Source organism: Falco punctatus (assembly GCF_963210335.1).
Source record: "Falco punctatus genome assembly, chromosome: 5".
Lineage (NCBI taxonomy): Eukaryota > Metazoa > Chordata > Aves > Falconiformes > Falconidae > Falco > Falco punctatus.
In genome coordinates, this window is record NC_137584.1 from 38,740,524 (window position 1) to 38,764,172 (window position 23,649).

General features: G+C 37.1%; 1 protein-coding gene and 1 long non-coding RNA gene across 21 annotated transcripts in view; one reads left to right on the plus strand and one right to left on the minus strand.

Annotated features, from left to right (window-relative positions):
- Positions 1-23,649, minus strand: part of AFDN (afadin, adherens junction formation factor) — a 168,868-nt gene that overhangs the window by 83,903 nt on the left and 61,316 nt on the right. For 19 of the 20 annotated variants that reach the window (XR_013928387.1, XM_080388961.1, XM_080388948.1 and 16 more), the window contains exons 2-6: positions 10,104-10,299; positions 8,369-8,484; positions 6,704-6,867; positions 5,372-5,532; positions 4,197-4,354 (exon numbers count right to left, since the gene is read on the minus strand). Coding sequence is in view for 19 of the 20 variants with exons in the window: in XM_080388961.1 (XP_080245087.1) it covers positions 4,197-4,354; positions 5,372-5,532; positions 6,704-6,867; positions 8,369-8,484; positions 10,104-10,299 (795 nt within the window). In the remaining variant the exon portion in view is untranslated. The remainder of the gene's footprint in view (positions 1-4,196; positions 4,355-5,371; positions 5,533-6,703; positions 6,868-8,368; positions 8,485-10,103; positions 10,300-23,649) is intronic. The other variant, XM_080388958.1, reaches the window with a different exon arrangement.
- LOC308064447 lies at positions 10,307-10,530 on the plus strand. Its single transcript, XR_013928388.1, has 2 exons — positions 10,307-10,449; positions 10,481-10,530. It is a non-coding gene; the product is annotated as an uncharacterized lncRNA (long non-coding RNA).

Here is a 23,649-nt window from a genome sequence, read left to right on the forward strand (position 1 = left end):
TAAACTAGAGAAGTGAGAGAAAAGTGGTCACAAAAGCACTTATCCCCTCATCCCTGCAGCCTTACCATTCCTCCCATCTCTTGGGAAATGTGAGCAGTAACTCAGACATACCTCACTTAAAAGACTGTGTATGACCTACCCTGCGGAAAGACACAAAACACCACATCTGAGCTTACATAGGCCAGCAGACTTTTAACTGTGATAAAGCCATTTTAGAAAACATCTCTTGTGTTTTAGGCGAATGCTGCCTCACCATCACCCACAAAGCTGAAATCCCTACACTCTAGGTTAACAGAAAAACAAGGGAACAAGTTTATATTACGATTGGGTTTTGGCTTATGGGCAGTGAGTTGCTTTCATTTTGAAAAATAGGAGATGCTGTTAAGTATCCTTTCATGAATTTGAATCCACACAGACTGCTGAGATCAGGCACAGATATCTCCCTGATTTCTGTGACAGCGTAAGAAACAGAGTTAGGTAAAACCAGCTTAAGATCACAAGTCTTGGAAGCAGTTTGTCAGCTGACAACCTATGAACTGAAACGATGCATAACAGATAATTAGGAATAACATACTCTGCTTCCTCATAATTGCATTCATGAGCGCATACAAATTATCATAAAGTCATTCCAATCTACACTTACCCATTTAAAATGCAGTGAAACATGCAGAAAATCCAAGCTAAGAAAATTAAATGAAGTCCATAGCAACTTAGAACTTCCAAGACATTTGCTGGGATAAACAAGTAAGGGAAGATAATACCTAGAGGCCTCTGTGGTAAGCAACAGCTACACAGAAAGTTATCAGACCTATCCTTAGCAAGTTTCACAAAAAAAAACCCATGTTGTAATAGGTCTTCAATAAGCTCTTTTGTTATTTTAATGCTTTTTAAATAAAAACCTCATATCTACTGTATGTTTTAGTATATCTGCTTTTTTAAGTGAATGAATCCTTGATTTTCCTTACAAGTTGGGAACACAGGCTCCGCACATGCCCCTGAAACAAAAAAAAAAAAAAAAGAAAAAAAGCCAAAACACTGGAACTTGCTAAGAAAATATTTAATGCCTCATGTCTGTAATGTCCATTTCTTAAAAAAAAAATCCAAACAAAAAAACCACTCACCCAAAACCACAAAACCACAACTAATCACCATGAACTACGTGTATTTGCTTGACATTACTTACACCTTATCCTCGAGTAGAAAAAAATAACAGCACGCTAAAACAAAAGTCTAATCAAGATTCAACTTGAGAGATAACTGGTTTCCCACATGCTTCAAACCTTATGCCCTAAGTGAGTATGCACAGGTAGCTTGGAATGTCTAATTAATTTGACATCTTGAGAGACGTGCATTGAACCCTGTATTATTCAGAGAAACTCAAACCAAGCAAACCGAAACAAACAAAACATTGGAACAAATGTACATCTGTTTGATTACATAGAAAAGCACTTTAGAAGAAGGCATAACGTAACAGCCCAATACACCACAAACCAGGGTATGAAAGCAAGCAACTAACAGGAAACTGCCATTTACAATAAAGGTTGTCAATAGTAACCATTAAGAAAATTTTTTACAATGTTCATCCTTCCACTCAAAGTTCAGAACTGAGTGAACTTTACTACAGGTACTTATGCAGCCTTATAAAGCTCTTGTCATGTAACTTAAAACTCATCTTAACTATTAAGTAAATTTCAGCTGCTTAAGTCTTTGAAGATGCTTCACCTGCCACCCAAAGAGAATAAAACATTTTTAACATCCCAACCAATAAGAAACTGAAGTTATACATTCCACTGTACACTGTTTTAAAGCCAACAAAAATAATAGAAATGTGTGCAAGCCAGATTTGTCTTCCAGAGAACACGCAAAAGACAGCTATGAAACTTCAGTGTAAAGAAGTACCAATGACCATGACAACCTATTTAGCACCGTTTTTGTTTCCAAAAAAGAAAACAATGACGAAAGACACATGGAGCTAAAGCTAGGATATGTTAATGTTTCAAGCAATGAAAGCAACTTCATAAAATATTCAGCAAAAAGAGATTTAGAAATTAGGTTAAAAATACTCAATTTTATTTTTTTAAAAAAAGGATTATCCTATCTAAAACCCAAGCACTACATCAGAAGAGGCACTAAGAAAGGCCAAGTAGATTTCAGACAACTACAGTGACTTATGATGAACAAAACAGTAAGGTCTCACACACTTAAAGGTTTAAAAAAGATCTGCTATTAGCCAGTGTAGACCACTCACATATTTCAAACATTAACCTAAACACACAAGTTACACCAGTATAGAAATATATATTAAGAAGATGTGCTGCCCAGAAAAGACAAAATATTTTCCAGATTTGCTTTCCAGTAAACTAATTTAAATCAATTTGCTTCACAGCAAAGACTTTGTTAATCCTTCCCAAGATCAAAGCAACATTCCTCAGACTATTTTCTACATTAAATAACCCCACACAAGATCAGAGAACAAGGGAGAGTAAAAGAGAACACCACCACAAAAGTGACTTGCAGTAGTTTCCCTGCTAAGTGTGCAATCGCTTCAATAAATTCCCCAGAACATAAATATTTTGTAATACATCATAATGCCGTCTAACTCTGAACTAATCAGACTAATGCAAAACTAGCTTCCACAATTCTCTTGAACCAGCAGAAAAACGAGCATGTCAAGTCAGCAGCCTGTTTAGTAACATTAATGATTGAGAATCATGGATTCCATTTATAGAACTGACAATATGAAGATAATTGTCATAATTACACATAGAAAATACTTTGCAGCCAAAACTGAAAATCAATTTTTAGTATGCTGCATCATAAAAAAACCCTATTACTTACAAATTTATTCCCCTCTATAATAAAAAACTATGTAAAATTTTACTGAAGTTAAGCAAAACTAAACTTTCACAGTTGGAACCCCTCTCACAGGTTAATGAAGACAAGGATACCCTGTCCAGAACTTCATTAAAAGTATGTCTAGAATTAAGACAAAACTGTTGAAACAATAAAACTTAAGACTAGTTCACTGTTACAAAACTACAAAAGCACTACCAGCATACTGTTTCCTTGTTACTAATTAGAACAACATTAGAGCAACATGTCAATCCACAGCTAATTATACCACTAGAGGCTGTAAGCACGGCAGAAGTAGACACTAAGGTGATTCAAAGATATCATAAAACACGTATCAGAGAGCAACTTTAAGACCAAAGATACATCCACATCCCTTAGAGCAGCTAGAAAGTGCAGAGAATAGAAAATAATATACGCTTTCTTAATGCTTTCCAGTGGCACCTTAAGCACTGGAGAAGGGATTGGGGAAGAGAATACAATATGATGAGATGCAAATATTTCTCCCTTTTTTCATCATTTTAAGGAGCAATAAATGCAAATTTATTAGACAAGCAATAGCCAGAAATGTCATCAGACTAGACTCAAACAAGGATGAAATGCTTTCAATTCTCACTATTCTGCTTCAGAAGACAACAGGGACAAGAGGTTTGTAACCTTTTATCAGTACTGTCTATGGGACTTTTTGATAAATCCATAACTCTAAGAAACAGTAATTCTATACAATTCATTTAGTACTCGTAAAATAATTAAATTCTAAAAATAAGCCGAAGTTTCACTTAAATGTTTTACCTTTTCTCATGTAATGAGGGTGAGCTGCCGCTGAAAAGTATAAGGCAACAGCATATAACACATACCTTTTGTAAGGGAATTTGCCTTGGCACTTTTGCCTCTGAGAACATGCTCTTAGTTCAGGGGAATAATTTTGTGCACAAATGGCACAAATTTAGGTATCTGCAGGATTAACTATTAAGTTTATTTACCTGTGAACCATAAACATGCTTAGTGGTATAAAATCACAGTGCCAAATACAGAAGTATGTTACTTTCATTATTAATGTTTGTCTATGTAGCAAGTAATAATTTAGTAAGATTGGAAGATTTAGGTCTGAAAAACAAACCTGACAAATCACTTCATAATTCCCAAGGCTGTTAGAGTAAAAATCAATAAATAAATAAATAAATATGTGTATGTGTGTGTGTGTGTATATATATATGTATGTACACATAAAAATAAATATATGTTAGTTGCGGAGCTACCGATGCCTTTCCAATTAGTTTTAAAGCTACTGCAAGGGAAAAAAAATACAAAGCATTAGAAGATCGTGACTTAATAACTTCACTTACACGTGCAATACAATAATCCTTGGGATTTTCCTTCTCCAGACCATATTTTTCCAGTGCTTCAATAACTGCAAAGTCTGCAGTATCTGTAGTGGACAGCAGGATTGTCTTGTACGGTATATTTGGTTTTAAACTGTCTGCATAAATTCTCAGTGTCCCACCTTGGAAACAAAATTTAATTAACAACGTTATCAGAGAATAAAAAGACAGACACGCAGCCATTTATTACATTTCTAACAGAATGTAAGAACAAACCCCTTGCAGAAATCATTTAATAATATAAAGAATATAAGAAAAGTTACATAACATCCTCAAAATAAATTTGTTTCTACCACCGGTAAAAACCTCCAGTGATGCTTTCCTGATTACCCTAAGCAAGTCTTTTTTCCCAGTACTTCACCGTTCTTATTATTACCTGAAGTTAAAATCAAACAGTAACAATGACTGGATGAATAACTTTTCCCATCCTGACATCAAGTTTGTGATGACATTGGAGAATCTCCCCTCTCTTTTAAAAGCCCACTTAGGATTTCCCTCAGGTGATGGTTTTTTTTAACCCCTTCTTCGCTACTCTTCCATGGACAGCTCATCATTTGAGCTGTTAACAGTACTAATATTGCTTCATTCGCTTATTTAACACTGATGTTTATACAGCCACTGTTGTCATACGCCCTCCCCAAGAATGTGAAATACTTAATCACTGATATTCACAAGATCTACCAGAACCCTTCCTGCAGACCTGAACAATGACTCCTTGCCATCCCGTATTTGTGCTCCTAATTGCATTTTCACATTCAGGTCATCCAGCTTATTTGTAGTAAAACGAATGACGCTTATTTCAGAAGACTTCCTCAGTTTGTCAAGTTTACTAAGTCTAATTGGGTCCTTCCTTCTTTCCCAGGTTAGCACTGTTGGCAACAGCAATCAGCATATTCTCTCCCATCACTCTGCCCATCACTGAAAGCTTTGACTTCCACTCATCACAGAATATACTCCTGTGGAATCTTACCTCTACAAATCCTTCATTTAGTTACACCATAGATAAAATTAACCACGAAGTGCAAAAAGTGTTAGAGACAGCAGAAGTTAAGTCAAATTTACAGGAGCTGCTGGCCTTAAAAATACTCCTTCAGGAAAGAGTTTACTGTTTACAAATTAGCCAGAAGAAACTGAAGTACCCGAGTCTGGCCTGCCATCAGAACTGCGAAATTCCTGCATTCTCTTCTCCAGTTTTTGCTGCCGCCGCCGTTTCATAACCACCTCGGGATTGGATATTGTGCGAGTGAAGCTGGTCTCAGGCATATCTTTGTAAACCTCAGCTGCAAGGCGAGAATTCTCACTGCCAAGTCAGTTTAAATAAAAAAAATAGTAATTGTCATTAGTAGCTTACAATATGCACATCCTCATCTATTCATAAAGGATAAAAGGCAAATAGAATCCATACACATAGGACATAGGAGATCAATTAAGTTACTGTAAAATGGTTCTGCATGAACTTCACATTTGCTAAGATTAACACTGTTCACATACCCATGATCACCTGACAACAGCCAATTTAAGTTTGATTGCTAGTTTTCAAAGGAAAAAAAAAAGAAAAAGGCCTTCTACATCTCGGGGGCAGGGAAGAGGGGGGAAGACACTAAAGAAACTTTACATTATACCCCTAACTTTATTCTGCTTTACAATACTGAAAGTCATCTGGAAGCACAGTTAGCACGTGCTTGCAGCTCATGCCTTTTCTTTGGCTAATGCACTTAATTATTTTAAATTAAAGTAGAATTGTATTTAAGAGCAAGCTAAGTAATGGTGCAGAATTCATCTCTGAGAATCACTTATGAATTAGTAAGTTTTCACCATTCATTTTCTTTCTGGGCATCCACCATGAATGATTTTTTTTTTCTGATGTATTACACATGAAATCTACAGAATCTGCTACAAAGTTTTATTTAATGCAGACCTTTCTCAGTTTTCTAGTCCTACATACAGTTATTCATGCCTGACTCTTTTCTGTACAAGGATTAATGTCTCAATAAATAAGGTACAACAGCCTTGGGAGAAGAGTCAAGAAACCTAAATAATTGGTTACCATAATACATCTCAAAGAAAACCAAACTGATATCAGGTGGCAAGTGAAATGCAAACACCTACTCATACTAATTTTTCTGGCAGAAGACAGAAAAATCAAACACAGAGAGAGGAATAAACCCACTCCAGGGTAAATGCTCAAAAATAAACATAGTGGGGAAAGTCCATGTCACCAAGCATGTGTCAATTTCTTACAAGCACAAAAAAAGCAGGGAAAAAAGCTTATTTCATGGTTTAAAAACAAACCTTGCAGCAAACTGTACATACAAACTACAGAAATTGCCACCACATATTTCGGTTTATCATGATACTGCACCCACGCCAACTACTCACTTTTCAAAGAAAAGAACTTATTTGGTAGAGAGGGGGAACCCTTTAGAGTATGACATAGGTTATATGAACTGATCAAAGATTAACACACTTACATATCATCCCCATGAAGAAGTCTATCATCTTTATCTGATGCTTGTCGCAATGCCTCTTTTTCACGCCTCTTTTTTTCTTTTTTTTCTTTTTTTGAAAGAGTTCTTTTGAAATTCTGAATTACCCCCTCTTTTTCTTGTTTTTCAGGGCCATTACTCTGAGCCTTCTGAAATAAATAAGTTTAAAACAACTTCCATCATTTTTAGTCCAGTGAAAAGCTATTGGTTTTCACCTTCCAGATAAATCTGATTAAGACATAGCATCACTAACAAAAACAATAGTTCAGGCAACAATGCTCCACTACTCAGGGATGGGACTAATACCCTCTGGAATAACAGAGGAAGCAAAAACAATTTCATATTCCAAAGCAGGTATTAACTGATTAAGCACCATGTAATTAAGAAAGTGAAGACACAGCAGAATTTTATCTGAATAACACCTACTATCTACTTGGCTTCACATATTAAATGAAGGCTGCAAAACAAATTTCTGCCTCTCAGGACAAATACTCCACAAAACACCACCGCACTTTATCTGTTTTCAAGACAACCATGTTGGAGCATCAGATAAGAACAAGCTGCACAAGGGAAAACATTACAGAGGACATTTCCACCATGGCATTTTTTGGAGCTGCCCTTCCAGTGTTCTCTTCTCCAATTCCTGCTCCTTGCATACACAAGATACCTGTAATCCTAAACTCATTTGCCTTCTCTAGCAAAAATAACAGAAGATGAGAAAGAAGATGCAGGGGGTTTTGCTTCTATCAGGAATTAACAACACTGAGGAGAAAGACTGAAGATTACTTAATACAACAAATAGGAATAGCAAGTGAGTGTGGCAGATGTAGTGCAAGACATCATTAATTTTCTCTCTCCACCTCTAACATAGATGTATCCTGTACTGTAAGAATAGGTCATGACATATACCCAAAACACCTGTAAAATTAACAAGCACTAATTCCAAGAGCAAAAGAAATGGCTCAGCTCAAGATGAAAAACTTGTCTGAAGACAGCCCATACTGAACTGTACATTTTTGATAGCTATAAGCATCAGTTACATATAACATATGTATAATTATATGAATTCGGGAGCCAGAGTCTGGTATATTTTAAAGTTTAAATGGCCAATAAAAAAAAAACCCTTTTGTATGACTGATGTTCACATGTTCCTCTCATTTTGCATTTGGAAGGGGGTGACGGCGGGGTGGAATCCAACAAAACTCCCCAAAAGGGAACAGTTTCCCATCAGTTTTGTAAAGAAACAGAATGTTTACCTAGGGAGGTAATAATTCTTAACTCCTTCTGGCAGCCCCTTTTAAATGCTCTGTAAGAGGCAGGACTACCTCCTAGGCGTTTGGCATCACATACCATTTAAGGAAAGTTTTAATCCATCATATTAGAACAAAACAAGCTCTAAATTCTCTGGGCATTATGTGCTCCAGATCTAGACAGCTACATGGATCAAAACATTACAAGCCATCTGAAAAATCACAAAAATGCTGTGTTGTGACGATGTGTTTTAAGAATTTAAAAAACCTTGCTCAGACATCAAAGGTCATCAGCAGTTGTTTTCAGGAATTAGAAAAGTGTGAGTTCTGTTTCGCTATATAAGCAAGTCCAACACATTTTTTAACTGCTTTACCACTAGCATAATCCTTGAAGACTCACCTTTGGAGGAAGTGTATCATTCTCATTCTTTAGAACAAATCTTCCCTCTCGATCATCTTTGTTCCAGTTTAATTGTACAACAAGAGGCTTCTCATCTACATCTAATCTTCTTTCTTCTTCAAAAAAATGAAAAGCAGTAAGTTACAGTTACATGGCACCTCAAGAGCAAAGACATCTATAAACAAGTTATGCTCTTAAAAAAAACAAAAAGTTTGCTGAACAGTACACATCAAGTTAATGTTTCCCTGCTAAGCACAGGAACAAGAAGTCTAGAGAGGTAGAAATGTCTCATTTTCAGCAACCACCTGAAATGTATTTCCTCTAGCTACATAACCTAAAGGTCCACATAAAGTAGTCTTGCACACCTTGTCTGAAGTAAGTCTGGGAACACAGGATTATCACTCAGAAGAAATTACATCTACAGTTAGACTATTTCAAACTTCATAACTTCACAACACTTCCAAATACTCATTTTCCTTATTTTAAGTTTAACCAGTCTGATTGTGGCCCAAGAACTACTATTCTGGAAAGACTGCACAATAAACTACATTACCAATAAAAAAAATTCATTATGTACATATACTAGACAATTTCATTTAGTGTATTATATCTGTTTTCAGTATATGAAAAAATCTGAGAAAGTGGTTAAAAAAATTAAACAAGTGCTGCCATTTGATCTCCCTTCTAGAAGTAGGAGACGGTACATATGCATAAAAAGACAGTGATCTCTTTGCAGTTACATTTTATTTAATGAGAAACACTCCTACTGAATGAGGTGCCTCTCTTACAAGTCACGTTTTAAACATCAGGAACTCGCTCTGCAAAGGAAACCATTTCTACTGGTACGGTGCTAACAGATTTTTAAAAGAAACCTAAAGCAGAAAAAATCCATATTGTTCAATGCTTAAATTAGTGATGGCAAGCACTTTTCGCCAATCCCATACAATTCGTATCAAGTGATCATTTGCAGACCACAAGATGTGACACATATCCCAATAAATTTCCATTCTCTATCTCAAATTCAACTAATTTCAGTCTTTCAAAAGCAGAATTTAATGTAGTTAAACCACTTCTTTAAGCTTCCAAAGTACAAAAAAGAAAAAGCACAACAAAAAGCTAGTTGCTCATATTCCTGCCTCTACCACTACCAGACACACTACCACCTTCCAATCTCAAGCTTTGTACTGGGGCGGGGAGACACAAATGCTAGTAGTATCCAAAGACTATTTAGGTATCTAAGCTCTTCACAGGTAGCATAAAAGGATCTATTAAGAGACACAGTTGCTTCAAACAATATGTTGAACTTCCCCCAATTTAGCAGTAACGGAACATGCATTGTAAGGGTACCTATCAAAGGCCCACAACATCAAAAAACTGAGGATGTACTCTGCAAGTGCTCCAATTTAACACTCCCATTCTCCCATTCTAAATTTAATCTTTACTTATTAGTCCTAAAAATAGCAACTCTCTCACAAATGTCAACAAATTAACAGGATGTCAAGTACAGCGTTTAATAGAGCATAATCAAAACTTATATAAACTGCAGGCCTGATATGCGTACTTACATTTTAAAATAACACTCACTCCCCTTAACAGTTACTATTAGTGTACTTAGGAATAAAACCCCCAAGTCTGATGTGGTTCAGAAGCTGGGGGCAAACCTAAAGATATTTTGGTTGGGGGTGGATGGGAAGGTGGTGTGGATGCAGGAAAGACTTTGTGAATAAATACTAACCTCCACTGACATGCACCTCATAAAGCGAGTATTTAGGGGATGACAACATTCGCATGTCTGGTCGAAACTTCTCTGCAAGAGTTTCTATCACATCTTGAGTTGTGGCAGTACTAGAGACACGGATACATTTTGTTGCGAAATTTCCAGCTGCTTTATCTTGAAAGTAGAATCTCATTACTCCATGAAACTCCAGATCCTGCAAAGAAATAAAACCACAAAACTAAGTGCTGGATAACAGGAAAACAACAACAATTATAATAATAATAAACAAGTATTTGAGGACAATAGAGCTAATCAGAACACCATAAACTTGAAAAAACAAGGATATTCTGTAAAAAGAAATTAAGTACTCAATATTAATGAAAATATTTTAAAAGTAAATCTTTAAGTATTCAAATTTACAGCTATTGTCAGGTTTACGTGAAGAGGAAATAACAAAACCTTTTTAAAAAAAAAAAAAACAACACCCAGAAACACATTTTAAGACTGGTCTCAATATGTTTTGTTACCCAAAGCAGGCCCCTGTATCCCAGATCTGCAAGAATGCAAGCTAAATATGCTCAAAGAACAGCAACATGTCTCAAAGAGAACAGCCTCTGTCACAGCAGTCCCAAGCATCATCTTTTCTCTCCTCTCCTCCCCTGCTCATGTGCTCCCCTCTCTTATGCTGGCATCTCTTTGCTCCAGAAACAGCCTGTTCAGGAAGCTAAATAAGTTGATTTGTTTATATTTTCAGAAAAGTTAAGTCTTTGGTACAGCTCCCTAAACACTCTGGGACAGAAGAAAAGCTCCAGTACCAACACAGGAAGAAAGGGACCAAAGTTGTTCACCCCACAGCTGCAACACTGATCTTCAAAATATTCTTAATCCACATGCTTAAATATTTTCCTTAGCCATCAGAGTCCTGTCCTTCACTCCAGCCTACCTAACTGCAGGAGGATACTGGCTGCTCATGCAACTCCATTACTGGTCTGAACATAGACTCCAAATTCAAGTTTTGGTTTCCCAGGAGCCTCAACCTAGCCGACTCTTGCCCCTTGCATAAATCCCAGCACCCACGGGGCCCTGCAATCAGGGAGAACCAAGGAGATTCAAGTGCCCTAGATGACATTGCCACGTTTACTCTACTGGATGCCCGCTGTGTGGTTCTAAGAACTTGCTTTCATGCTGTCCGTTTATTCTCTAAACTCAACAAATACTGATTTGAGAGCGTTCTTCTGATGAGTTACCCATACAAGGTTCTTGGCAGGGCAACCTTTCCAAGATTTTCAACAATGAACACTGGTGCAAATCAAAACTTTTCTATCACCTTAACTGACAGTTTCTTTTACAAAGCAATCATCCCATGGCTCTATGGTTTGTGCTAGGTTTGCTACTACTAATGTGCTAAAAGGCAGTTATTGAAGACTTCTCAAAATTTACTACTAAAATTCATTTGTTCTGTCTTATGGCTTTTACATTCTATTGCCAGATTTTATATCCTTACAATTTTCCTCATTTGGATACCATTTCAGCTTTCTAATAACTATCTTTGCCTGATGTTCAGCCATGCCAGCTTCCTTTCACACCTCCCTTGATAGCTGGCATGCTTTTGGTCTGTACCTCCAGCATGGCATCTTTAATTCTCAGCAGGCGGGAAGTACTTTGCTACTAGTCGCCTCTTTTAGTTTTAACAAGCTTCCCTAGTATAGCTATGCTCTATTTCCAATTAGGCTGGAAAATTTTGTAGTTCTTGCAAGAAAAATGAATACAAGCATGTTACAATCTCTAGTACAAAGAGCATTCTTGGCAGGTAACATTTTCAGCCACATCCCACATACTCTTCTGGACCGATTTAAATGGTTGCCTCTTCTGTAAACACTCCTTAACCATGACGCTTCACAAAACAGCCATGGCTATTTAACCAACTTAAGGTTTTGATCCGCTTGATTGATGGTTGCAAAAGAAGACACGTGAGCTTTCTGCAGAAATGTCATGAAGCATAATTGCCCATTTACACCATTTATTTCCCTTTACACAGTTTGCCCCACCACCACCTTAATTCTTGCTTCAGCTGTACCTTAAGAGAAAGAAATGACTACATGGCAAATCTCTTTTTCAGTTGTTAGGTATTGTGCAAGTTCCTATACACAGATAAGGTTACAGTTGGTAATTATTTTTTTTAAAAGGAGAAGAGTTTACCAAGGGCACATTCCACTGTCCATTAGCCATGCTTTTAATCCTACAGGGTTTTTTTTTTAATTCTCCAGAACACCACAGCAGAGATTCAAGAGCAAGGGATTGCAACATAGATCCAATTCAGGGATCTAGGAAACAATTCAAGAAGCTCTCTAAACAACCATGGAGTTTTTATTATTCCTATTTAAAGTTTTATTGCTAAACCCCATTTCTACTTACAGACACTAACAAAGCAGAGAGGTGACAAAACTGCATTTTGAATACTCAAGATGTCAGTATAAAGTTAGTTTTGAAAATAAGGTAGGCACCACACTTAAATTTCCACTCTCCAACTGCACTAAAGCATTTATTTTTCAGAGGTACCTTTCATCCTCCGACTCACTCACTTCAGAATTTCTTTGTCAAGACTGCCAGGTAGGTTCATTGCAATTTATAACATAGACTTGTGTCAAGAGAAGAGGCTAAAGAATAAAACTCACTTGTCCTAAATAAATAGACAAACAAGTATCTGTTACTGCCTAACATATACCTTTAAGTGGAGAAATCCCCTCCCAACTTCTACAAATCCCTTAAAAACCATCTTTCTCTAAAGATAAGAACTGCCATTTATAAATTACCAAAAAGAAAATAAAGTGGTTTTAGATTTCAAAAGTGACTAATTATGTAAGCGCATGAACACTCTTTTAAGTTCCTCTTGGGAGTCTACATGCATCATAAGCAGTTTTATCTTTCTCATCTAATCACATTTCAGCTATTTTATGTATCTGCTGTGCAAGTCCATGGTTCCTTATGTAGGAACTTGAGGATACAGAACAGTCTTTGGTTAGACAAGTATAGTCAATTTTCACAAAATTCTCATCACCTAGACTGGAAAATACATTTTCAAAGAGCACCTAGCAAAAGTCAGCTCCTTTTAAAGCCCTTGAAAACATAAAGGCCATTTTCCTGAAATTTCTTACTGCTATCAGAAGAACTTATAGTAGTTTCCAAAAGTATTATCCTACTCAAAAGAAGGTTCCAACTTACCTAATAAAAAATTGCCAGTTAAAAACTGTTCCTTGGTTTTACAAAAAGTTGTATCACCTCTTCATTAAGCACAAAAAAAGAGATGTTAAAAATGCTTCAACTACTTAGTTACAACATTTTGCATAAAGTCAATGACAGGCAGTAACTGCTTCAAAACCAACAGGTTAAATGTTCCAAAAGTGCATCTTTAGAAAAAGGAAATAAAAACACATGAAAGCTTCAGAATGGCACACTGGAAACACTTTCACAATATGGAAATGCTTCAAAACTCTACAAAATCTTGTGAAAACTTCTGATAAAATGTTTAGAAAACATCTGTGTTCCCAGTGCTATTGCCCTCCTCTGACATCCTCATCAATGACCTCAGACCACCATGAACTGAAAAGGAGCACTACAAAAGCAGGAAGTAAACAAACTTTAATACATAACAGTCACACAGATTACTTAAGTCACATTTAAAACTGAAAATGTGTCATGCAAGTTTTCAGATCTATCATAACCAAAGTTTTCCACCAAGTTTCAGCAAAGTGATTCCTGTTCCTCAAATGGTTTGTTTGGTCTTTAAATCTAGCTCCTAGTTACTTACTGTCAAGTAGGTAGTTCTGCTTTAAAGCAGTGATCAGTAATAGTCAATCACTCAGTAGAAGTTATGATATACAGAAGTGCAAATATGTAAAAAGCGGCAGAGAAGAGAGTCTCAAGCTTCCACCTCTGATCATAGAGGCTGGGTACATGCACATACAAAAAGAGTTAACAGTTACGGAAGACAGAGGCATTTAATCCTTTGGTTATTTGAAAATCCCCACAAAAACCCAGCTCTCTTTGTTACATCATCCAATTCTTCTTACACGAGAAGAACATAGCCAAGAAGGAATATGAAAAAGAAGTAGGAAGAGATAAGAAGACTGCGCTATAAGTGAGGCTTGGAAAAAGGCTGTAATGCGACACAAGGGGATTTGTAGCAGGGAAACCTGGACTTCCTGAAGAATCACAGAACCTTCTGCAAACAAAGCAGTAATATCCAGGAGCAGTAATTCATAGCCATGATCACATAGGAGGAAGTAAACCCCTCCTTTAAAGTGTCAGAGGAGGTAATGAGAGAGTATTATCCCAATATGCAGGGCACAGCAATGAATGAGAAGATCAAGATCACTATCCCACAAGCCAGGCAAAGAACACTTGTAGGCTTTTAAGCTACTATCCCACTCAATCACAAAGCAATATATACTTTAATACTTGAGCATATTACACGCCATCCGTTTTGTAAACTATTCAATCAAAGGCAGTAGAGAATATAAAAGTTTCCCTTCAGAAATCCTCATCTGTAGCCACCATAAGAGTCCATCTTTGATCTCTTTTATCTGCATTGATAAGTTTGCCTTGTAAGCAGCATCCTGCATGACTGCATCTAGAAAATACCAAAAACCAGCATTAGGAATCTCACGTCTTTCTTCCTGCCCCATTGAAATTCTACAGAAGACTAATTCCTAACTAATCTGCTATTATTATTCAGGTACGCGTACTTATTGCTCAGAAGTTTTGCTAAAAGAATATAAATCACAATAAAACCAATCCACAGTGCAACAATTAGAATTCAAGCAAATACAAGTTGCTTTCAAATGAATTCAGGTCACAATACTGATGTAACAGGTCAGCATAGCAACAGTATTGTCATGGCAGGACATTCATGTAACACCTTCATACCTGACCTGTTGTTGGTCTACAGAGCAAAACGGAATTGCTTCCTTTGCCTCTCCAAAAGCCATGAGTATGCAACAAGTCTGTGCAATTCTAATGCATACATGAATATTTAAAGAAATAATTCCTACAAGATTTTAAACCCCAAGCATATTAAGTTGCTGAGGGAGTAAGCACTGAAATTACACAAGGATCAGGTTTCTAGCATACATTCCCAGAGTGAATTCTCAACCTGAAATTAAAGGACAGACAATAATTTCATATACAGATTCTACAGCCAACTATTTAAAAGGAATTCCAAATGGTCTTTCAAGAAAAATAAATCCTGTTAACTGTTACAAACCATTTCCCATGTAATGTTAGCTTAGCTACCACGTTCTGGCAAAACTACAGATTTTCAGATGCCTTCAAAAAGTGTAGCTTCAAGATTAATGATGGAATACCCTAAAGGGTTCCAAGAGAAGAGAGGAAGAACAATAAAAATGAAAAAAAAACAGCTCCTACAAAAATAATTTTTGTCAACTTTATTTCCTCTTCTAAACCTTTGACACCTGGATCAACAAAGACTTTCCACTACAGAATGCCCCATCCTGCCACAACAATTTACACACACCTTAATGTTCACAGAAGCAGGACCAACAGCTGAGCTTTCTGTCAGAGTGAATTATCAACAACCCACAACACAAGGAACATATTTAAATGAACCCCCCCTCTTTATTTTCCTGAGGAAAACTACATTTTAGGAACTAGCCCCACTACAATATGAAAGAAAGCCTCGAGATCAAACAACAAGAGGCACTACAAATATTTTCATAATATTAATGTAATGCAACGAAATTGACACAAAACGCACTGCACAACAAATGCTATACAAATTAAGTCTTAAAACTAAGGTCAACATTCACATCTATAAATACAACTAACACAAACCCTAAAAAAGGATCTACTTTCACAAATGCAGCTTGAATGCCCATATGAACCTTAAATTATCACTGAGGTAAATACTCTGCTGTATAATTTATATGCATTCTCCCTACTTCCCATTACTTACCTGCCCACATAGCAAGACTGATAAATATAATAACTGTTGGGATGAAACAAACATCACTGCAACCTTGGATATTTTCCTGATGAGTTAACACCTCACAGTTCAAAAAACTAAACTTCAGTACAGACACGAGGTAGATGAACCAGAGTATTTCCTACCTAATTCAAAATAAAGTTGTTTTCAGAACTGTATTTTGCCAAAGCCACCAGACTCTGCATGCAGCCATCAACCATGCCTCGTTCTGAAAACACTGAAGTTTTCATAATCTTCTGCAAAAGACATTGTTATACAAGCAACATGAAATGCCTTCACTCAAGATTTATGACTCCAGAAGCAGTTACCGTTAAACAAAAATCTGCCAAGGGTGCTCCCCAAAAGCATTACCGGCTTAACCTTCTAAGGCTGATTTTCAGCAAACTCTTACCAGCACTGGCAACACACAGCTACTGTCTGCCACCTGCAGGGTATTTTTTGTTAAGCTGTGGTGGACAGCCATTTAACCTTTCACAATTAACCAGAGAAAATGTAAATTGCACTTCTTACAAAATGAAACCTACTACAGTTAATTGAAAGACATTAAAACAAAAGTATTTCCGATGAGGTGTGCTACCAGCAGTTTGTAACTATTTAATCATTCGTTAAACTAGACTGATAAACTAAAAATGTAACAAAGCTACAAGAGATTAAATCATAACCCTAAATTAAATTATACTACCCTTTATGAACTGTATTGATGCTGGTGTCATTCAGTGACTCTCCCAATACTGTAATACTGAGGGTCTGGTAGTCACTGTCAAAAGATATTTTGAAATATAACCCAAAAAGTTTTTTTTAAAAAAATTATTAGGAAAATTGTTTGAAGGAGGTAGCACGACCAAAAAAAAAAGTAATTGACACACATTTGGTGTATCAAAAATACCCTGAAACAGTCTCCAACAACAAAACTGAGATACAGGCAGAGTTCAATCACATTTGAAACCAGGTAAAAAAACCAGCCAAAACCAAAACAAAGTCTCCTTTAAATTAGTCATGACATATTTAAAAGCAAGAGCAAAGACAACAAACTGTAATAAGCCTCGGGAATACACTGCTTAACTTTCTACTTCCCTACAACCTGTCACTGTTGTGGAACCAAGAGCCAAATGCATATGAGCAATTACAGAAAATTTAGAGAAGTACAAGTACAGACAATCCACTACAACATTCAGATACGTCTTAGGAAAAAAATTTTGAAATAAATCAGAGTTCTCCATTTTATTTACTGTGTTAAAGACTGTTCCTTTTAAACAGTCTGACTGCGAGGAAGAGGAACAGGTTATTACATCCCCCCTCAAACCAAAACACCACAGGAAAATTGCAAGGGGGAGAATGAAAGTTCAGGCACTGGAAATCTGATTTTTCACCGGCGTTGTTACTTGCCAACAACCTGCAGAGCTGAAATCCCTGTATTTAAGCATCTTCAGACATCAATCAGATGACAAAAAAGTGTGCCCTTACTCACCTTAATCTTCACAGTGTAGGCACACAGTCACTCTGAAGCAATAAGAACTCTAGGTGCTGCAGAAAGCCCTTCCTCATAGCAAGACACACTCCCACCTCCTCCCTTATGCCAGGCACCAGCATCCTGCAGCTGTACAGCCACATGAATCAGGTTAACTCACTCAGAAGGGGTTTTCCCCCCTGCCCTCCACTCAATGCGGAGCTGTCAGGGCTAGCAGCTGGAAGAAACTGTCCTGCTGGCATCTTCTCTTAACTTGAAGGAATTGTGAAACAGCACCCTCTGCCAAGCTAGACACTTTATTCCCACTTTTGCACTAGCATCCGCACATACGTGACCCTGCACTGAGACTTAACAGCGTTATAAGCCAGAGGGTACTACTTTGTTTTGTTTCAGGCTGCACTGGCTTGGCATGCTGTGAAGTCTGCACAGGTCAGGCAAGGACCAGACCAAAGAAGGCAGCAGAAACGTAGCAGCCATCAGCTCATCTACCCAACCTTATCTGACTGCTCCCGCTTTCACACATGCTCCACAGCATGGTATCAGTGCATCTGGTTGACTTGACTGCACCCAGGCAACACTTAATTGCACTTCTGTATTCTCATGCACTGTTTATACATTTCTGAAGGAACAGTTAAGGGCATAACAGCACAGCAATAAGCTGTTTCTACATACACTGACAATCCTGCTTTCAAAGTGGAATTGTAAAGCTAGAGGCAAGCAGGTTTCCAAATATACATTTTGAATGTTGTATGTAAAACATTAAGATCTGGATGGACACCTATACAGCAGCTCCAGCACCACAAAAAGTTCTTGAGGATGCTGGAACTGTGCCGTAGCAGAGATTGACAGTCCTGATGAACTAAGTGAAAACTGTGGTCTGCTACAGGAATGGCAAATCTCTCAAATATTTGAAAGACTCATTCAAAAAATAAACATGTACAAAAATGAAGTTTTTAAAGTGACAAATTCAAGTTTAGAATACTTGGCATTTATGTAACAGGCATACTGCAAGAGTTGTTGGATGCAGCAGTTACATGATAATTTCTCTGTGATTAAAAAAGATCAAATTGTTTCCTCTATAATAAAACTTTGATAGAGGAACCTATTAGGAATGATCTTAAATCCATTTAAAAATGACAGTCCAACTAGTTTTCAAATTCATCAGTGAAACTAATAAAAACTGAAAAGATAATTTTCACTTAAGAAGCAACAGATGCCTCTAACAGAAATGCCAATCAATCTACTTGAGGCAGAAAGTTGCATTATTGAAACAAGCATTTCCACCAGCAATCAAACTCATGAAGCCTAGTTTCTTGTGGCTGTCCTTCCCAAAGCTGATCACAGCTTTATTACAGGTGTCACACATGGATTCTCTAGCGTCCAGAAATACACACACTACATAGTGGAAACTAAATCTGATGTCTTGTCTCTAACTGACCACTTACTGCAGCAACTTCACATTCCTGACATGAGCTGAAGGTTCACTCTAACCACCAATAAATCAATTAAAAACCAAGTTTGACAAGTTGGCACTACCCAATAGGCTAACACCAACCAATACACAGAGCAGCTCAGAAACCATCCTCACTTCAACCACCTGACACTCACCTGACAAAGTTTCCTTTTTATTTGCTCTCAGTATAAACTGTATCCTGGAAATACAGGAAATCAACTCTCATTTCATAATGAAAAAAATGTGATAGCAATAATCCTTTAATTAAGCAGCTGTCTGGATTAATTTATTGTAACTAACACTGCATTTTTGTATCAGACTTCAGTATGATGCAACAGGGTATCAAAAGAAACTATAACAGCCGGGCCATTTTTACATTATCAACCAGGGGTCATGTCATGTATTTATTTTTCTGCTGACACAGCCAGGAAAGACTGACCTGATTCCTACTCTGCAATGATAAACTTGATTGCGTTACATTATTTTTTCACTCTCGTGGTACAAGCTGGAATCTGCACCATACAGGGTTAACCCAGCTACACTGACTGAACTAGAAAAACGCGGGTGCTATCTGATACTCTGCTTGCAAGTGCTCTGGCAACCAGGCTAATTAGTCAGGAGTTTGAAGTAGGAATGCTAACAAGCCTAATAGGAAACAAGCACCTGATTCTCCTGGAGTAGACAAACTGCACAGGGAATCTACTTGAAAAAAAAATGAAGAACTCACAAACAAAAAACCACCACACACGACACCAACTTCAAAGACAAACAAAAGACAATTCAAAAACTCATTCAACACTAAAACGTACTTAGACCCTTACCTTGCACAAGTATCTATTCTTTACTAGATGCACTTCCCAGATGTCCCACTCTATCCTCTGAGACAGGGTGGACCCTCTCTAAAAACATTTTAAAAGGAGCAAAGTATTTACTTCTTTTTCTGGTAGACCTTAGGGTAGCTATGCGTATGAAGAATTATACAGCCAAACAAAACATATGAGGATGCTATCTGGCAAAATGCAAAACAGGCAGGCTGACAAGGGATTATCGTGCACATAAATTTGGGAAGAAAGGGGTCCCAAATGCAAAAATCCCTCTCAATCTGTGCTCTCTTGTTTACAGCACTGTTAAGAGCTCACTGCCAAATTGACATTGGTAAAGGTTTTACAGCAGGTCAAGATCTTGCCAAAAAGCAATGTGATAGCACAGGAATTGCACTGGGACTGTTGCCAGCTTCATTAACCTTATTACCTGTTTTACTACCTCAAGAGACACTAATGTGCAACATATAAATTCATTCCAGTTGCACAATTATTGTTGCAATATCTTGGAATTCGGTCTACAATCGTTAAATTCATACATTCTAGATCATATTGACTCAAACCCCATGTTCTACTGGATTCCAGAAAGTTATTTTCCAAAAATTACGTTAGTCAAGCAGGTTTGAAGGAATAATGCAATTTCAAAATATAGCCCAAAACGCGCTTTTGTTGTAACAAATCCTATGGAAATAGAGAGAAGGACTTCTTTTTGAACTATTATTATTTTTCTGCTCTACCTGAAATACTTACATTCCCCTCTCCTTTTTAAGAAAAAAATTATGATACTTCAGGCTATATAATCAACATCTACAATATTAGTTCTGCAAAACAACCCAACCCAAATGCAAAATCTGTACTGTTGAATGAAATTTAGTGAGATCATCTGTGTCATGGGCAAAGATGCACAACCACAGGGCTTATACACAGCTTCATCTTGAGTCCACACAAACAGGAAAAAAGCTAAGACATCTTTCTATTTATTCATACCATACATCCAGAAAAAGGCTATTAATTCACTACAGATGCGACCAAGTAGGTAGCCAAATTTACACATGAAAACACCACCCAGTTTTAGACATGGTTAGAAGCATTAACTGTAACCTTTATGACCATTTAAAAGAAACACTGGGTCCATGGTGCAACTTCCAAACTGTAGAGTGCAAAAAAGGATGGGCTTTTTTAAATTCTGCCACTCAAAAATTCCTCCAGGAATTATAATTTCCAATGACTTGTTTCTTTTTTTTATTTAAAGGAATCAGACCATTCCTTAAAACCTACAAAGCAGCTTATTAATGCAGTTAGTTACCTTAGCATTGGTTGATAGGACTACCAAGGGCATAGATAGCTTGGAAAAAAAATTTTTACAGTAGATTTAATACTTTGGTAAAATTTATCTGCTGATAGTCTTCTCTCTGCAAATCCTATTTAATCCTGTTGTATAATCTTTGGCAACAATTTCATCAAGCACTGTGCTTGGTGAATGACATTCAGCTTCAGTCAGATGCATTTAAAAACAACTGCTGACAAGTTAAAAAAGGTCTTTCTAGGCAGTAACACCATCAACAGTATCTCCAGACTGATAGTGATTCTGCACTCACTGTTTTGTGAAGCTTTCTTTTGACTGTTCTCATACTACAATTGAATTCTTCCATTCTAACACAAAAGCCATTTCAAAGTAGCCCTAAACATAGAAACTGATTCCTGACAAAGGTACTTGCACAACCAAAATACTGCTTTGGTTCCGACTTTACTCCCTCACTACTGTATTTACTTTTAAATTTGAAGCAGAAGATACCGTGTAGCTATCTATCAACATACAATACATTTTAATGCTCTGTACTTAAGCTGGAACCCTTCTGCTCAAGCAGCAGCACTTTACCTTCCAACTACCTACCAGTTGCCTTTTCTCCTAGGGGGGTTCCACACTTGCCCCCATCTACAGTAGTGTCTATTTTGCCAGACTGGAAGCAAGTTCACTGGCTGAAAGGTCTCGCTCTGTACACAGGCTCATTCAACAAGGAAATCTGTATACCTGAATGCTTTCCTCTTCTATGTATTTTTCACATTATTATTATTAGAATAGAACATGGAATGTACTATTCATAAAGTCCTAGAAATAAATTCCCTCTAAGTCCCTAATTGCCAATTACTGGAAGGTTATGTCAGCAGAAAAATTACTCCGTATGTCCTGTCTGTCCATGACAGTGAGGGAGAGTAGGCCATCAAGCTAATCCAATCGCAACTAGTGATTACATACATGTAAAGGGCCCTTCCCTTTCCCTACCAACCTCCACACGCCCCCCAACCTGCCACTGCCCTGCTCCAACTACATGTAATTTCAATTGCTTCAACACAAGCATTCAGGTGAACTCTAATGAGCTAGTTCAGAGAGAAAAGCCTAAGAAGAATTAGTCCTAGTCCCCCAGTTTTACTAAGGGCTTCACCATGGAGTCATGTAAAACCCAATGCCAGCATAAAGGAGGGATTAAAAAAAAAATACTCAATTGAAGAAGGGGTGTGGAGAGCACTCTTTTGCTGCTAGAAAGCCATTTTACTAGCTTAAGCTATAAATATGAAATCTCATCCTCATACTTTCCCTTTGTGTAGCTATTGACACTCAAAAAAACCCCAAGAACAATAGTTTACAGAAGCACGGAATGCCTCTGCAGATCCAGAACACTAACCAACCGGGAGTATGTTAGAGGCTAGCTTTAACTGCATCTAGCGGTAGTAAATTGGTTATCTATAAGAATTAAGGTATTTCATCATTCCTGTCAAAAGAACTATTTCACTTCTCTAAGGCTCAACAAAAAAGATTATGAAAGTAATACTGTATTTGAAACAGTATAAAAGGCCTGAGAAAGGCTATTAAAATAAAATCAGGCTATATTTCAATTAGTAAATCATTTAACTGAGAAGTCATATTTTTGTTTACAATACTACAGAACACAGCAGCTGATGTCTATGAGTAGCATTGCATAAACACAAACACAGCTTTCTATTATCTCAACTAAAAGTAACTGAATAGTAACTAAAGTTATCGAATACCAAGGTGATGTTATTTTCTACTGGAAAGAACATTTTCCCCAAAAGGTCAGGAGTCATCGAGTACAGAGTACATCAGAGCCACAATCCCTGGCTGCCAACACTACTCTCTGAAATATTTTTCATGTCCTGGCCATAAAAAGACAATACTGACAAGGATTCAGTTAACTTAGGAATGACACAAATGGTGGAGGAATTACTCGTCCAAGAGACCTTCTGTAAAACACTACATCAGATATTGTCCACATACAAATGCTGACAGTTTTACAGTCCTGAGGGTCTTTCTGAAATCCTGCAGAGATGACAGTAGCATCACTTCAACTAAACAAGCCAGAAGAGGAAAGTAAGCAGACTTCTTAGAGGAAAAAAAGATTTGCAGAAGCAATCATAATTAAGAAAGACAGTCTAGAAAGAAATAGGCTGGGTTAAACTTGGGTTAAAAGCTCAATTAAACCTGCTAAAAGTAACATTTACTTGTGCCACCAAATAGTCATTAAAACGAAGCACTAGAAATCACCTCATAACTATGGGAGTAAAAAGCTCCTCTTCTTCTGTAATCACAGTATTTCAGCCATGGCCACTGTATTTTCTCTTTCCCTCCTACTGCTTCAGTCTCTTACTCCACACTTGAGACAACAATGCAAATACAGCGACTGTGAGTAATCGGCAACATTATTCCTGATAGAGGAAACAGCAGTTGACCACTTGATTACATAGGAAGCTCCTTATTTCCTTTGCAGTTCTCTTGATAATAGCATAAATAATCTTGAAAAAGG